The sequence below is a fragment of the Poecilia mexicana genome, unplaced genomic scaffold (genome assembly GCF_051168715.1).
Source record: "Poecilia mexicana isolate PSO_F unplaced genomic scaffold, ASM5116871v1 scaffold_16, whole genome shotgun sequence".
NCBI lineage: Eukaryota > Metazoa > Chordata > Actinopteri > Cyprinodontiformes > Poeciliidae > Poecilia > Poecilia mexicana.
This window is the reverse complement of record NW_028263385.1, coordinates 21,599,469-21,616,576: the sequence shown is the minus strand read 5'-3', so window position 1 is coordinate 21,616,576 and position 17,108 is coordinate 21,599,469. Positions and strand designations below refer to the sequence as shown.

The window sequence follows — 17,108 nt, the reverse complement described above, 5'->3', positions numbered from 1 at the left end:
GAAAAAAAGAAGAGAAAAACAAATACAGTGTCATGGTTTGGACAACTGCAGACAATGTGAGAAAGGTAGGGCCACTGCGCTAAATTAAACATAGCCTCAGTCTTCCACAAACACAGATAGCCTTCAGACTCGAGTGAAAACCACATCAAAGGACTTAACTGATAAGAATGACAATGACAAACTTCAGCAATTTGTTTAAAGACAATGTTGAATGACCACATTTTAAGAGATGCGACTTGCAGAAAACATTTGCTGCTTATTAACAAGCTGTTAATAAGCAGCAGAGGTGATGACATCATCTTTGAAATACGGAGGCTTTTATTTTGAAATAAAACTGGTTAAGAACAGAGTGACCCAATTCAAGGCTAAAAATATTTCTATTCTTAGTCAAGTTGGCAGTGTGTATCTTTTAGTTGGGTTATTTTGCCAGCTGCCGTTGGAGAGCAGTAGCAAATATAAAGTTTGACTGACTTGAAAATGTAAGTATCTCAAGCACCAACTTTACATGTGCCAACAATTCCCCTCCGCTCATCTATCATTTCTAAAGACAGGAGTGACTGGTGCTGTGGTCTGAGAGGCTTAATCAAAATGATCAGTCTAATGAAGGAAAGCGTAACTCCTGTAATTACAGAGAAGCTGCTTTTATTTTATGGCTGCATGTGTGTGGTTTATGGGAAGGAAATGAGGTTTAATCCAGAGGAAGTGTCAATAAGACAACAATGTGTTAGGAGTTGGCAGGAGTAATTATCCACATGCTGCTTCTCGCTTTACAGAGCACACCCTCACAGACACACACAGCTCGGTTTCAGCTCGTTGTGGAGTTAATGATTCGTCTCTGCTTGTTTCCTGTTGTTTATAAAGAGGGACCAGCTCACAATGTTGGGCTTACTGATATCCACGTAAACATCTGACGAGAGGACGAAGACTTCCTTTAAACAATGTCTACCCACAAATAACATGATCAGGCTGAGCCACATTTATTACTGCTTTACCACTGTGTGAAAAGTGAAAACACAAATACATATTACAAGTCTGAAAATCAAGATTTAGGTTAAAATTTGAAGAGGGAAATATTAAACTCTGTTTTTGTGTTAAGAAAATATTCCTCTTGTCCTAGATGATTAAAGCAGTCCGTTTAGTCAGAGCAAAAGCACGTATAGCAAACAGCGTTTTAATTCAAAGGCAGAGAGTCAAAACAAACACAGAAACCCGACGCTCCATTTACTTTAGTTGCTGAATCATCAGCTGGAAGGGTTCGAGAGGGAAAAGGAGGGTGCGATGTTGACAACTCCCGCCAGCGTTCCAGGTTATCGCGGTAAACTCTTTTCGTTCGCGCTGCTCTCTTCCCGCCTCCGTCGTCCCGCCTCACTCCCCCCCCCTAGAAAAGTCTCACAAATTTTTCTCTTCCTTGCTTTTTTTTTTTTTTTTTTCCAATGCCTAAGGGGAATGCCTTCTCTCCCACCCAGTATTCATGTGAAACATTAACCCTCACAGATACCCTAAACCCTTAAGTGTGTGAGTGCGTGCTATAAAGGTATCTTCAACAACAAACAGAGCAGAAGACTGTCTCCACAGCACACACAAACACACACACAAACACACACACACACGACACTGTGTAGTCACGCTACTGATTCATGTGTCCTACCGTAACCCAAGGAGTTTTGATATAACCCTGTCACACCTCATGACTAATGGCAATGACTAACAAAAGATCACACGCACAGACAGGACGCAAACAACTGTCTTGGAGCCTTGCGCTTGTCAAGAAGCTACTGCTGCATTCAGAACCCACAGAGACAAATCCAAACACACCAAGTTTATTATCAACATATTCTACTAAGACTCACAGCGTCACTTTGGCTACTCATTCCAAGATGTTTTCATCAGCTACATACCACTAATACTGCAACAATCCTGTAGTCCTGAAGACAAGAAAGGGAAAACAACAGGAACTTTGGCAGAAATCAAATGAGTCAACATAAAGTTGAAAAAAGATTTGATAAACACTGTATAAAAAATGTGGATAAATTTGTCTCTTTGACTAAATACGCCTAAAACGTTCTGCTTTAGCTCTGTTACCAAAATATTTAGATTTTTTGTCACTTTCTTGAAAATCATCAGTTTACAGACACCAAGATCACTAGAACTAGTTTGGAAAGACTAGATGACAATATAATGGCTTTTTAAGTCTCTGTGTTAATTATAAGCACACCTGATAATTGTTTAAACACTTGAGAAAAATAAAAAAAAAATCAGCCAAAAGAGACTCGTGAGCCTCCACAGTTCTGGCTCTTCCTTCGGTAAAATGTTCAGATAGCTGAAGGGTCCAGGTTTATCTGCTCAAACAATCCAGGAAGTCCATAAAATATACTGTTTGTTTGTGCATTACATAGGTTTTTAAAGACAGAGGCTGAAAGGGCACCAAGAAAGGCAAAACCCATATTCCCAAAAACATTTTAAAAAGACACAAGGAAAAGGGCTTTTGCAGATATGTTCTGTGGTCATGTCAAATTGCAGAGTTCATCCATAGTGGCCATTATTACAATTAGAAAAAAAAAAAAAGGGAGAGAGAAAAAACATACTAGCCTGAGAAGGCAATTCACACGTGATGTACACTGCAAAGACACAAAATATTATTCTTGTCTAGTGTTTTATACAGTTATCTTACTACACATGAAATGAGACAAAAACCAACTTGTACTTTACTTTTAGAATATTAGCTTATCTTGGGTAAATAACTGTTGAATATTGATAAGAATCACTAGTCCCATTTGCAGATTTTTTCACTTATAAAATGAGGGAAACACCTTGTTTTCTATTTGTTTATCTTTCTTTGAGAAGAGTATATGTTGCATTGCACGGGGTGGCAGAATAATGTGATCTGGGTGTTTAGATATAGGAGAGACTGGTGCACTTGCAGAAAATATGTCATTATGAGGAAATAATATGTGGAAATACTGACGCAGCAAAACACTGATGTATGGACTGAGTGGCTTAGCACCAAAATACACTAAAGATCTGCTGTTGTATAAATCTTCCACACCACTCATGTCTTCTTGTTATGATCTGCTCTGCATTCACAGAACCAGATAAAAACATGAAGAAGCAGCATTCAGCTTCTATGCATCACAAATCTGGAATAAACGTCCAAAAAAACTGTGAAACAGCTGAAACATTGACTTCCTTTAAATCAAGGCAAAAAAAACAGCAGCTCAGATCTTCTTTCAACCTTTAATAACTGGAACACTGACCAACATATTTGATGTGTATTGATGATTTTGATGATGGCACGCGACAAAATGAAATGTTTGTTACTGGTTTTTCAATTAGTGACTATATGAATGCTTTATGGCATTTTATTTTTGTGTTTTTAAGATGTAAGGCACTTTGAACTGCCTAGTTGCTGAGAAGTGCTATACAAATAAACTTGATTGATTGAACTCAAGACACCATAGTTGACCTCAGTCAATAGGATGGTGAAACCCAAGGGAAATCCCAGACTAAAAGCCATTCATTGCCAGTGCATGCCAAATTATTATTCCGCATACTGGTGGAATGATTTTGTTCTTCTCCTCTTCCTCCTCTCAGCTTAACCAACCCTAAAATTTAAAATTAATACAGCCAGTTTCTGCTCCTGTGGACACAAACACGAGCCATCCCCTGCACACAGGCACATAGCTATTTTACTCCAAGTGTTTTATCTTTAGTACCGGTGGTTCAAGCGTATTTTAATCCTGAATGAGAGTTCTGGGAAAATCTGCCCAGACATTACACCAAACTATAAAATAAGTGTGGAAAATCCTCTGACCATGTTCACACAGTCTGTAGCAGCGTTTTTCCACCCTAACAGGATTTTCACCATACGCCGTTAGATAAATGGTGTAAATCCTTACATCATTTTATTTCAGTAAAGGACAGAGGAAATAGTGGAAAAAAGTGGAGCAATATTGGTGGAGGAGTACAAATCAACCATTCATTTTAATTATTAGTCAACCCATTGTTAGAATTTTTCACAGCGGAAAATGCTTTGGTTGTAATGACCACATAATTCTGTGACAGTGTTATTTGAAAAATAAATGTAGTCTTTATTCTTTTCAAAATTGCAGATGGGATGGCTTTAATGGGCTATTCTAGACGCAAAGAAAATGAATTATGGCATAGAATAAAAGAAGCAGTAGAGGGGAAATCCACCTTGAAAATAAAGTAATTCTTAAATTCCTAGGGAGTCACCAAACCACTGAGCTCAATTTTATTGCCAACGAACAAAAAGCCAGAGAGGCTTGATAATCAGCACCTGTCTGTCTTTGTTTTGGATCCACAGCAATTTCATACATCTGGACCTAAATCAGGACACCACAGGATATTCATCTTTCTGAGCCTTGTCTGCTTTTGGGTTACATTTTTTTTCTCTTCTTTCAGTTTCTTTCATTATCAATGAGGTATTATTTTGGCCTGCTTTGTTTTTATTATTTGTTATAATTTGTGCGACTGTACTATAAGAAAGGACAAAATAATAAAAAGTTGTAGGGCAAAGAAAACCTATAAATTCATTTTTATAACAAGATATATTTTCCTATTAATACTGTATTTCTTCTCGTCTCTACATGAATGTAATATATACCCTCATGTATTTCTGTAACTTATGTAAACTCACTCAAACAGGGGAGTATGTATTTATCTTGCCTGAACTTCTGGCCTCTCTCCCAGAATTTGAACTGCACCCCTGATAAAACAGCAGCCAAATGGGTCACACTGCCATAAATACAGTCAATTTTACTGAGACGACATCAAACATGCTTATTTGGATTTTTTTATGTAACAGAAGCAGAAAACGCATGACACCTCAAAAAGAGGCAGATTATGCTTAATATGTGGTAGTTTATGTGTGTTTTACACAGTGTGTTTGCCTGTCTTTAGCGATTATTAGAGTGTTACAAAGATAAACAGAAACCAGCATAAAGCAACAATGCTTAGTTTTAACTAAAGTCCTTAAGAAATAAAGACAGAGAGACATCTAGAACCAGCTGAAGATTTGGCTGAAAAATACTTAATTTGACCAAAACCACTCACAATACAGGCTGTAGGTCTAAAAAAGGAAAAATTTACTTCTCTATTCATTCCTTAAACACCAACCATGGAACTATGCCTGATCTAAACTCTGCTAGTAGTTGGAACAGATACTTGGAAACTGCACAGATCATTTTCAAAGGACACAAAATGACCTGCATAAGCACTTTGAATGTGCTATATAAATAAAATTACCTTACTACACTAATGCCTGGCTTTATGTAATGTATTTTACATAATTTTGTTGGAGTCTAACCTACATGAAACCGTTACATAAAATCCATTGATAGCTGCTGCGCATGGATTTTAGTCGCTTAGAGAAAATTCAACATAAGACTACAGAAGCATGTTTGCACTGAGAGAGACATTTATTACTTACTTAGAAACTGTACTCCCTTGATTCACAGTACAAAACTGCTACTTTCTTCAGCTATTTAACATGCTGGCAATGTATTGCAAGTACCTCAAGATTCTGACATTACCGACATGAAATTACACCGTTTCTATGGTCTGATTTGCTTCATACCATCTATAGTGAACTATAATTTATAACATGTTTGTTCTTTATTTCTAGAAATTATGTTATATAACCTGGCACTAAAATGACATGCTTTCCTGTGTCACATGAAAATGTGAAATAAATATATTTCAGATAAATCTCTTTAAAGCATACATTTAAAGCATCTGCTATTTATTTAATATTCCACTATAGTGTCCTACTATGATTCCTAAAAGATTATCTGTTTTAAAACCAGAAAATCAACTTTTCACTTTGAAGGCAACAAAATTGGCCTTCATAGTTTTTAGTTGTTTTTTTTTTTTTTTTTCATACAGTCCTTTGTGACTTTGACTTTACTAGTGTGTTTAAAATTGGCCAATTGTGTTTTTTCTAACATGAAGTCATGAATGTCAGGAATCAAGGCTCAACAATAATCCAGTCATCTCTACATTTTATAATGTCAATTAAAAATTTCAGGTGTCAAGTGAAACTTAGAAAATTTTTATCAGAGAATTACACGTACATAGCAGAAAATGTACGAATTGTAGAAGATACGGCAATCTCAAATTGTACATGCTTTAAGATGCACAAAGTTTGGATATCCAACTTAGAAACAACTGAAAGCACCAGATGGTTCATTATACAAAGCCACCTGGAAATTTGTCCTTGGAAAACACATTCAGAACTTCAGCAAATAACTGAAAGAGTCGTACTTCAATCACGTTCCATCTTCCAACTAGCAGACAAAAAAAAACTTAATAAGGCCAAGGTTTAACAAATCTTGAACACATTGTGTTTAGCTCAAGCAAAGTAGTTATATTAAGTGTATATTTTAATGTGTAGTAAATCTTACTTGTCTTTGAGGAAGTCCACAACTCTTCTGAAGTCATCAATGCAATATTCCCTCTTCATGTCCATCAGGACACTGTCTGAGGCCGACTGCACGGGAACATGAAGGAAGGCATAAACACGGGGATGATTTAAAATCTTTGCCATCTCCTAATGGGATACACAGAGAAGAAGACAGGGGCATGGAAGGAAAATGGGAAATATATTAGTAAAAATATTTTAAAAGGCGGTGTTAGTCTTACATTTTATGTATAACATCTACAAAGTTACTTATGCCATTGCAATTTCAAAGAGTCTTGAGAAAAAAAAAAATCAATGTAAACACTCTTCCAAATAGCCCACGCAGTTCCAAAGCAACCCTAATTACCCTAATAAATTGGAAACAGCTGTCACCATCAACAGGTGAAAAACAGTAGCTCTCTGCAGCTGGTTTGTAGTGAGTCAAGACTAAAAACCAAAGAGCTAAGCACCTGTGGGTGCAGTACACAGCAGTATTTAAAAAAAAAAAAAAAAAACACATCTTTCACACAGAGAATATTGCAGGAAATCAAAAGTGACACCTGCTCTGTTAAGGCTGATAGTGTAAAGGGTAAAACATCTGAGGATTCCCATGAAGGTTAATCTGAAGAACACCATCCCAATAGTCAAACATAGTGGTGGCAACATGATGGTTTGGGGATCCCTTTAAGTCAATTTAAAAGGTAACTTAATCAAAGCAAATTGCATCATGGAAAAAGAAGACTACATCAAGACCAGCAATCTGCTGAGAAACTTGCTCTTGGGTAACTTTGGATGCTTCACATCAACAGCGTTGAAAATAGTTTAGCACAAATATTAACACCCGCTGTACAGTTATGCAGTACACCCCGACTTCTAAAACACTTCTCGTCTTAAAAAAAAAAAAAAAAACTATTTAATGCACACTTTCTGCCAGGGAGAGACATAATTTGGGGCTTAATAGCAAAACTCTTCACTTAACGCACATAACATAAAGTCGTCCTTGGATGTCTTTGTTAAAAACATTTGACAATGGATTAAAAGACATTTTCACTCAACATTCAATAACCTGGTCAATACAGAGATCACAGTTTTACAGTTTTTCTATAGATGTATCAATCTAAAACTTATCTTAGCAGAAAACCACAACAAGACAAAGAATTGGTGAATTAAGAATAGCAGAAACAGAACCAACAAAATAACTGCTTGGAAGCAAATTACATTTGTCAAAGGTTGGCAAGCCAACATAATTCTGGTTTTTTAACAAGCACACCTGCAATGGACATAAACATTTAATTAAAAAGTTAAAAGTCAGTATTCCCTAAGTTATGATGTACATAATTAAAAAAACAACAACTTTCTAATAAAGGCATAACACTTCTGTGCAGAAGCATCAGCTAGAGGCCAAGAGGTTAACATTCTCACTAAGAGATCCTTGATAGGAAATAATTTGAGCTCAGAAACAGAAACTCAAATATTTCTATACAAGTTAATCACAAACCCCTGAAGGAGAAGAATTTAAAATCTCTCTCTTGGCTCATTGAATAAAACGAGAAGCTCCATTAACATTCCTGCTTCTTTGTGTAATCTTTTCCCTACAGACCTTCAATAATGCCTTCTCCTTTCAGTTTTTCATTTATCTTTTTCATTTTGCTAAAAGAGAAACAGTAGTGGGAATTTGTTGTACACCCAGCAGATGCAAAGTCCCAGGAGTCAAGGTTCTTCCTGCAGAGACTCTTTGTGTGAGAAACGCTGATAGCTACTACTGAGAAATGCAGGTCCTCATTTCAAAATGATGCAGAAGGAAAAGAAAAAAAAACACAAAGTTTTTAATTAACCCATTGAAGATTTTGGACCCTGAGGTTTCTAACTGTTTTGACTAAGAGTTATACAAATACTTATGGTATGCTTTGTTCCAGAGTTTCTTTTAGGAGAAAGAAGAGTAATAGTTACTTGTTGGATAAAAAAAACAACCTTAAGTTCAATTAAACACAGTAACATAATTTCTTAAAAGCGTTACATATATTAAAAACATGCAGATTTTTCTCTCAGAGATGAGAATCAGACAAGAATGACAGAAATTAAGATTCTTGACATGATCTCAGCTGAGTAAAGTTAAGGTCTTAGAAAAACAGCTGAACTGTGACATGAAACGAGAGGAGAAAACTTAATTTGGTGTCTTTTGAGCTGGAATGTCGGGAACTTTAATTGTGACATAAGAAAACCAGCAAGCTTTACTTGATCACGGATCTAGTAAATGTAAACGCCTCCAGATGGATAAACAGCGGTCAACAAAACCACACCATGCAATAAAAACACAGCCTGAGCAGTTTGATTTTTTTTTCCGTCTTTGCTCTTACACTTTTAAACATAATTATTACAGTTTTATTCTAGCTTTTGTTTTTCTTTTATTCAAATTATTTCCTCTCTAAAACAGTTCGAGAGACCACAGATGTGAGATTTTTTTTTTTTTTTGTGATGGACATAATCAAGATGGTATCATCATCATGCTAATCACCATAAGAAAAGAGAAAAAAAGAGAGGGGAGGAAGGAATGATTTAATGATTCCCTACAAGAATATGCTGATTGCAGTCCATTTTCTCAATTAAGAGCTATTGTTGAATGCTCTCTCCTCCATACAAAGACACCAAAGCATATGTGCACAGGAACGCACACACAGACACAGCTCAGTGGCAGCGCCACAGGGGGTTGACCGCAGGAAGCTCCAAATTAGAAAGAATTAATTTGGTTGGAAAATGGAGCTTGATTGGTGACAGAAATCAGTCTGTAGCACAAGAGTGAATGTGGCTGCACCATAAAAAAAAGGAAAATGTATGAAGCAGATTGCATTTTGGTGATTTTTTTAAAGGTTAATTTAGCTCCATATTGATTAGATTCTTTCTTGTAACTCTTATAAAAGTAGAAGTCTTTTTGATGTCTTAAAGTATGGAGTGTCGTGAACCTTAAAGCCACAAAAATGTGAAAACAACAAACAAAAAAAACAAAACAAGGAGACATGTGCCAGAGCTAGAATGCAACATGCAACACGCAAACAACAATAATCAATATTTTTCTATCTAATCTGGGTGCAATAAAAACAAACCACTCTTCAAATGGCAATACAATTACACTTGATTTGACTAGCAGTAATAACTGCTAAAAAGCTCTTCTCTGTCTGTGCCTTTCTAGAGTGGACCATATTCCATAATTTCTTGAACTAATTTGTCTGTCAGCGACTAGACACATTCTGACATTCCGATATTGTGGAGCCGACATTGATACAAAACCATGCTTGGATATTTCTTCGAATAAAAGGTTGAAGAAACCTAGTCTTTCATTAGAAGTTTCCAAACTCAGTAGAATCATCAAGTATTATCCAAGTGGCAAGTATGATAGTCATCAAAAGAAAGCTCCTTTAGAAATTTCCTTTTATTCTCTCTGAAAAAAAACCTTTGAGTAAAGTAAAATAACTTTCTTTATTGTATATCCATACCCAAGCCTAAAGAATTTTACACAAAGTAAGATAAGATTCAAGTGGATATATAAAATGACAGAGAATGATGGAGCTGTTAAACTTTAAAATGGTCAGAATAAAGTAAAAAGATCAAAACTCCACCAGCTAAAATATTTTATACTGAATGGATACTTCAGATTTTTTGTATAGATCTGCACATCTCTCTTAATCACATTGCAATCACAATAGTAGTCAAAGTCTTATTAGTAATAAGCAATGCGAGAAAGGTGATAATTGTTTCAATAACCGTGAGTTCATACTTTGCATACCAGTGTAAAATTCAGCATGTTTGCTGGAGTCTCTCTCCAGTAGATTTATTGAGACTCAAGGTACACTACAGTGCCATTACTTAATCAGAGCTGGTGACAGAAAAATCTTATCTGGTATTATATAAACCACCAGTATGGTTTTCCATAACCTAAAGGCTCACTATCCTCTGTATTTTTTACTTTTTTTGTTTTTTGTTTTTGGGGAGGATCATAAAACATAAACACAGTTTAACTTGGTAAAGTTTATCATTAATGTCAATGTCCCTGCAAACGGATATCATTTATTTATGCTGCTTTAAACAACAAATAAGGCTTGTGAATGTTTCACAAACTGTCAGCAGATCTCTCTACAGCAAGATTAGAAAAAAAATTGGCAATTTTGTATTCTGCTGTAAGGAATAGCAGCAAGAGGAGCTCTGTGTGGTGCTCTGACCTGCCTTGTGTCCATAAGGAACGAACAGAGACGGAGAGCTCATGTCAGAGTTTCGATTGATATTGTTGGACACTTTCTAATTCAGGACAAAATACCAACTTGTTTGATCAAACCGTCATGAGAACTTTCACTAAGGTCAAGCAAAAGCTTCTATTTCAGTGTTTCTAAAATGAGTCTTCTGCTGCACAAATACAAAACACGTTCAGTATCACAAAGGTTTTCAGTTTAACTGTATACACTGCTGCTGTCTACGCATTTGATTTATCCTCTGCGGAGGAACTTTGTGCAATCCTACTCAAATCTCTGGGCTTCAAATGATTCTGCTTGAGTGCTAGCACATGAAACAGTTTACAAGTTATTGCAGCAGACGTAATCAAGACCAGACCCTTCTCTTCTTTACCTTATTGTAGATTCAAAAGCAAGACAGACAAAAACAAGAAAGAAAGGAAGAAAAGTGCACTTTGGAAAAATAAATTTATGGTTTGTAACATTTACATCTTTTAATAGACTTGAAGTGAATTTGCAGAAGTTGTAAAGTGTAACCACTGTGACAGAATCGTCTGTGTAGTTTTATTGCCTCTCGTCCAGACTCAACGGGTGAAAACCGCGTCAGTCAATACTCCCGCAGTAGTAGGGATTACCTGCAGAATGTTAGAAGACTCAATTTACAGGGATGGCATGGTTATGGATCCCAGAGTGGGAAAATAAAGTTTTCGGAATAATGTTTAAGACTGCAAAAACTAAAACATGACTCAAGTCTGCTAACGCTTATAACGCATCCAAGGCATGTCTTTTTTCTCTCTCCTCTGTTATTAAGATCGTCATAGCCATATAGATTACCCAGCAAATATTAACAGGGTTTATTTTGTGTGCAACTGTAAACAAAATGACCCTAAAAATCATTCCTGTAACAGAGGTGTAAATCAGGTTGCAGCATTACACATTTCAAACACCTTCTGCTTCAATTTACCTTGGAGGATACAGCAGATCTGCAGCACCTCCTGTGATGCACATTAAATTTAAATTTCATCGTAAAAGAAAAATTAGCTGCATTTGTGACACTTGACTGTCACATTGTGTTAATGTGCTGGTTTAGAGTTAGAGACGTCCTATTGTGTAATTTTTCTTTGATAGCATATCAACAGTTTGCTTTAAGCAGGAAAAGATTAAGGCAAGTTAAACAAGAAGCACTCCAAAACCACCACACATTTAAACAAGATTGTGAGCAAGCCTCGGTTTTGGAGCTGGCGGTTAGATTGTAAAATACTGATAAATTAGTTTACTCTCTGAAAGATAAGAGTGTGCATGTTTGTATATAAATGTTTGTTTAGGCCATAGTATAGTTTGATAGTTTATCAAACTTTGTGAAACCTGTTGACCTAACGTATCAAGGTGCATTTCACATAGAAACATCTGAGAAGCTTTCTGTGGGAACCACTTGGAGAAGGGCTTATGTTTTTGGAAGAAAAAAACATGCAAGTAGATGATTGGATGATTACTGTCAATCACCCAATGATTAATGTTTTTTATAGATGCAGCAGAAAAAGTAATTGTGGTTGGATGCAGCAGCTGTGTGGATCTGTATGGGTGATGAAGCAAAAAGCAGAAAAATGAGAGACACCTTTTTGAAGAATAATACCACTTATTAATAATGCTGAAGTTTAACAATTTAATGTTTTTTTGTGTGTCTGAAATAAAGGAGAATAAAAGTGAGACTGACCTGTGAAATTTAAATATGGAGATCAAAATATAAGCTAACCCTCAGTCCCAGCAAGAAGTCTGTGTTGAGATGAAACCAATCTTCCAGAGCTATAAAAACACTGGTGGAGAGAAAGCCCTGTCCCTGCCTCCAAGTAAGTCATGTTCCAAATATTAGCCTAAAAATCAAATTTAAAGCCCTAATTTTGATACTTTTCATAATTCAAAAGCATAACTATAACAGCCTTATGCTGTCATGGCTGCAGGATGAAAACTGATGAGAAAATGAAGAAAAGGATAACATGAGGGGTAATCCAAAGAACCGAAGAACAACCTGCAAAGAAGTTAAAGGTGGACTCCAAGGTCAAGGTACATCAGTATCAAATTGCACCCTCTGTCATCATTAGGGCCAAAGTCAACTTCATGGGAGACGACCAAAAAGTCAGACTTGAAATTCCTACAGTGCATAGTGACAACCCGCAAAGGGAAAATATTGGGTAACACTTTATTTGAAGGGGGGTGAATAAGACAACTTGACATTAACCAGGAAATCATTACTGATATAAATTTGTTATAAAAGTATTACTGATTTCACTTTAAAAATGAGGTAACTTTGTTATTAAAGGTAAAGTTTAATCAGTAATAACAAAGACATTTTGAATAATGTCAACTTTGTATTAAAAGTGTCATAATTTACCGAATGACGCTTTATGACAACAGTCATAAATATTCATGAAGACTTATTCATGTTCATGACAGGTGTTATGTCATGTTTATGAATGTGTCATGACAGTCTTATTCAACCCCCTTCAAATAAAGTGTTACCGAATATTGTTTGAGCAGATGAGACTAAACTGGGGCGCTTTGGCAAGACGCATCAGCTCTGTGTTCACAGATGCATAGAGAGAAAGGAACACTGTCCCTACTGTGAAACACTGAGAAGGCTCAGTTACTTTTTGGGACTGCTTTGCTGAATCTGGCACAAGGCGTCTTGAATCTGTGCATGGAACCACGAAATCTTAAAACTATCAAGGCATTCTGGAGAGAAATGTGCTGCCTCGTGTCAAAAAGCTTGGTCTCAGTCCCTTGACTGGTGACGGTTGCCCAGGTGACAACTGATGTGGTCATACTGTTAAGGCTGATCATCAAATGTATTCTCATTATTTACTCCTCTTGCTCCCTGATTCAGTCATGACTACAAAAGATCACATTAGTACACAAATGTTCATAAGCACATTTCATGGAGAAACGTAAGTGGATACTGATAGAAATTGAAGACCAAAAATATATATCTGAGAGGAGAGAGAAGTATATCTGAAAATGACAGACTTTTTTTTTTCCTATGTAGCTACTCAAAAAGGAACTCCTGACAGCACAATGCAATCAACTAAAATGTCAGAGAGAAGTGGCCCATGAGAGGAGATTGGGCCTTTAACTGCTCCAATCAACAAATGGTGCTACGAGGCAGCAGACATCTGTCAAGAAAAACTGGCTGCAGACGAGAAAAAAAAAAAAAAAAAAAGTGCTCTTGTGTGACAGAAGGAGACAGCACAAAAGTGTTGATCTGAATGTGTGTGAGAGGGTGATCTTTAGCAGGCTAGTGGTGAAGTTACTTGGCCTTTTCAGCTTCAATCACAGCCATTCAGTTTGATGATCTTATACAAGTGCTGGTCTTCTGTAGAAATGGAAAGACAGCAGGGTATTATTTGGCGTTACTTAAAAACGATGGATAAATATACTTCTGAGAACTGGCCCTCATCACAGCATTCATATTACCACTATAATCATGAAAAGTTAGAAGAAAAAGGGAAGTTAAAAGGCTCTGAATGTCTCCTTAAAGGGAAGAAAATAATTTATTGATAAAACCAAGCATGGAGAAAGCTAATGGCTGAAGTGGCAGGTGACTAATAATGCTATATATTTTAATTTACATGGTAAAAGATGAAAAAAAAAAAAAAATAGTGCACAATAAAATTACTAGAGCTAGCAGAAAATTAGGCCAGGGGAGGAGAGAAAGGAGAAAGGGTAAATAGGGGACAGGAGCAACAAAAGAAAATGACAACTTAAGGAAGACCATTCTTATCTTTCTTTATGTAGGTTAATTGACTGAGGAATTAAAGCAGAAAAAAAGATATAATGCAACTCACTGCATAGACATTAACAATAAAAGAGCTGGTAGCATATGAAATGATTCTTAACATACATCCGCACAGAGTAAGCTAGTGTGTCACCCAAGTATATTTCTAATTATCAGTTAATTGTTATTCCCTATCATTAGGAGGATGGTTTTTTAATTGTAATGTAGCCAAGCAGAAAGCCTACCTATACATGAGGGGGACAATTAGACACCTCCATTAACCCCTGGTTAATTACAACCTCTATTGCTGCTTCCCACAGCACTTATTTTATACTCTTCCTTACCCCTCGTCTCCATCCCCGGGCCTACATCCCTCTGTTTTCATTCTTTCTTTTTTTTTTTTTTTTTTCTTAATTTCTGCCCTCATTTCATTTATGTATGATCTCACTCATCCTTGATTCTTCAACTTTAACTAGCTGTAGTAAATCTAACAACACTGATCTGTCCAGGTCAGACTGCCCTACTCTTGCTCCCAATCTTTGTTATGTTTTCACAGGTGAAACATAAAAAGTTGAATTGTAGAACTGTAGCAAAGTTTATGCTAATCTGTAGCATTCAGATCTAACTAAATATGTCAGACTCACTTGAGTAGATGCCAGTTTATTTATACTCGTATAGTTTTCAAAGAAGCAATTGTTTCCAGAAAATTTTATTAAGAAGGAAGCCAGCAGTAAGGAAAATATACACACATATTTTGGAAAAACATTCCAGAATCATGCGAATAACTATTTCTTTATCACTGGTGACTGTAAAGGTTTCCAATGAACAAAGTACTGAGGGCGAATGGTAAATGTATTTTCTGTTAAGCGCAACAAAACTTAAACTTTATCTAAATTGCTTTTCGATTTCTGATTATTTCTACAATGTATCTTTAATTTCATCCTGTTTTTTATGTTTGTTAAACCATCTACCTGACAGTTATAGGATGTGAAAATTAGCATGTTTCTAGCATATTAACACATATTTATTGTATTTAGATCAAATCAACCATCCATTTTTCTAATGAAAATTGTTGAGTTTATAGGAAAAAAAAAGAATGTTTTCAAAATAAGGACATGTTTCAGAATAATCCGTTTCTAAGGTAAGGTGCAGCATTTAATCATAACATCAGGTGAGGTTCACTTCTAAAGAAATTCAAGTCTTGCAACTCCAAAGAGAAAGAAAAAGTTCAGTGCCTCACACCCGCATTGCAACATATCAGTGTTATTTAATTCTGACATGTTGCAGAATTAAACACTCCACCACAACTGAGTAGGGGAGTTCAGTTGTAGACCTGCAAACATTAAAGTGTAACAAAATAAGCAAACAGAAGAAATATGGACACTGAAAAATTCTTTTTTTTTTTTATTTCACATCACTGCTAGTTTTCTCCTAGTCTTACTATTCTTGCTGACATTTTCAACTCCGTTAATGAACTCATTGCAGGACTTTACAACTAAATATGAAACTGAGCTACAAGGACAGAAATCATCTCTGTTGAGAATGATATTTGCACTCCTTGATCTGAGCATTTTCACCACAGAGAGCAATTCTTAAATTGCTTGCTGTAGCTTCAAAGAATTTAAAAATCAACCTTTTCTGCAAAGGCGAAATCGTTCATTAAGTGAAAGGTTACCAGAGCTTTTTTTAACTACACCAACTGGTGTTTTCAAGCTTTTTTAAGAATCAGAATGATTCCTCTTGCCATTAATCTTGTGCCTCCCTAATAAGAACTCAGAATATATTTGGCAAATTATGCCTGCTAGAAAAATATATCTCCTTGGTTTTGTTTTAGAGCCACAACATGGACCACAGCAGCCTAGCATAAGCCGAGGTGGCTTGACTCATGCCTTAAAACCACATTAAAAGCAAACCATGATTGTTTATTTCTGTAACAGAGTGTCTTGTCTTAATAATTGGAACCACTTTTTGTTTGTTTTTCGGATTATTAGCCACAGCAAAAGCAATTCCTAGCAGAAGATTTCCTTACTCAAACTGCAGCCTTAACTTTACATCATACATCTATCGATTAGGAATCTACTAATAAGATTAAGACACCACGTTTTAGAAAGCTTTTTGTGGCACTCTTTACTCAGTCTAATGCCCTTATCTCCTTTTCAGTTTTCATTAGCACTACTCTGAACTACGTTAGTGCCTAAAATTTCTCTATAAATATATGCACTGTCAATTCATAGTGAAATCTGTGATAACATTAATAAATTCTTGCCCAATTAATTCTAGACGGTTCTTTCAAAGACAGACAGCCAGATAAAAATAAAAATCATTCTAAATACTGCATCTTTAGTGGAGCAGGAGAAAATCAGAGGAACAAACTGGAAAAAAAAAGGCGAGGGTAAACAATGTCCATTGTTCTACTAGAAAAGACAATAATGACTGATAGAACCGGGGTGGCTAAAGAATACACAATGGTCTTTAATTGACTCATTAGAGAGGGAGAAAATGAACTAATGAGCTGAGAGAAGGCTGGAGCTGAACTGCTTGGTAAGCAGAACGGACAGCAATTTAGTTTATTAAATCTAGGCAAAGCAATATTGTTTTTTTTTGTTTTTTTTTTTTTTCCACAAAGAGAAGACAGAGTATGAGGTTTGGGGGGCGGCGGCAGGGGTGCAAAACCAAACAGTGTGGAGGAAATGGTCTTACT

At 36.0% G+C, this 17,108-nt stretch overlaps 1 protein-coding gene across 2 annotated transcripts in view; it reads right to left on the bottom strand.

Annotated features, from left to right (window-relative positions):
• The window catches only part of cdkal1 (CDK5 regulatory subunit associated protein 1-like 1), a 185,491-nt gene that overhangs the window by 66,686 nt on the left and 101,697 nt on the right, over window positions 1-17,108 (bottom strand). For both annotated transcript variants that reach the window (XM_014994740.2, XM_014994739.2), the window contains exon 10: window positions 6,423-6,568. In XM_014994740.2, the coding sequence (XP_014850226.2) occupies window positions 6,423-6,568 (146 nt within the window). The remainder of the gene's footprint in view (window positions 1-6,422; window positions 6,569-17,108) is intronic.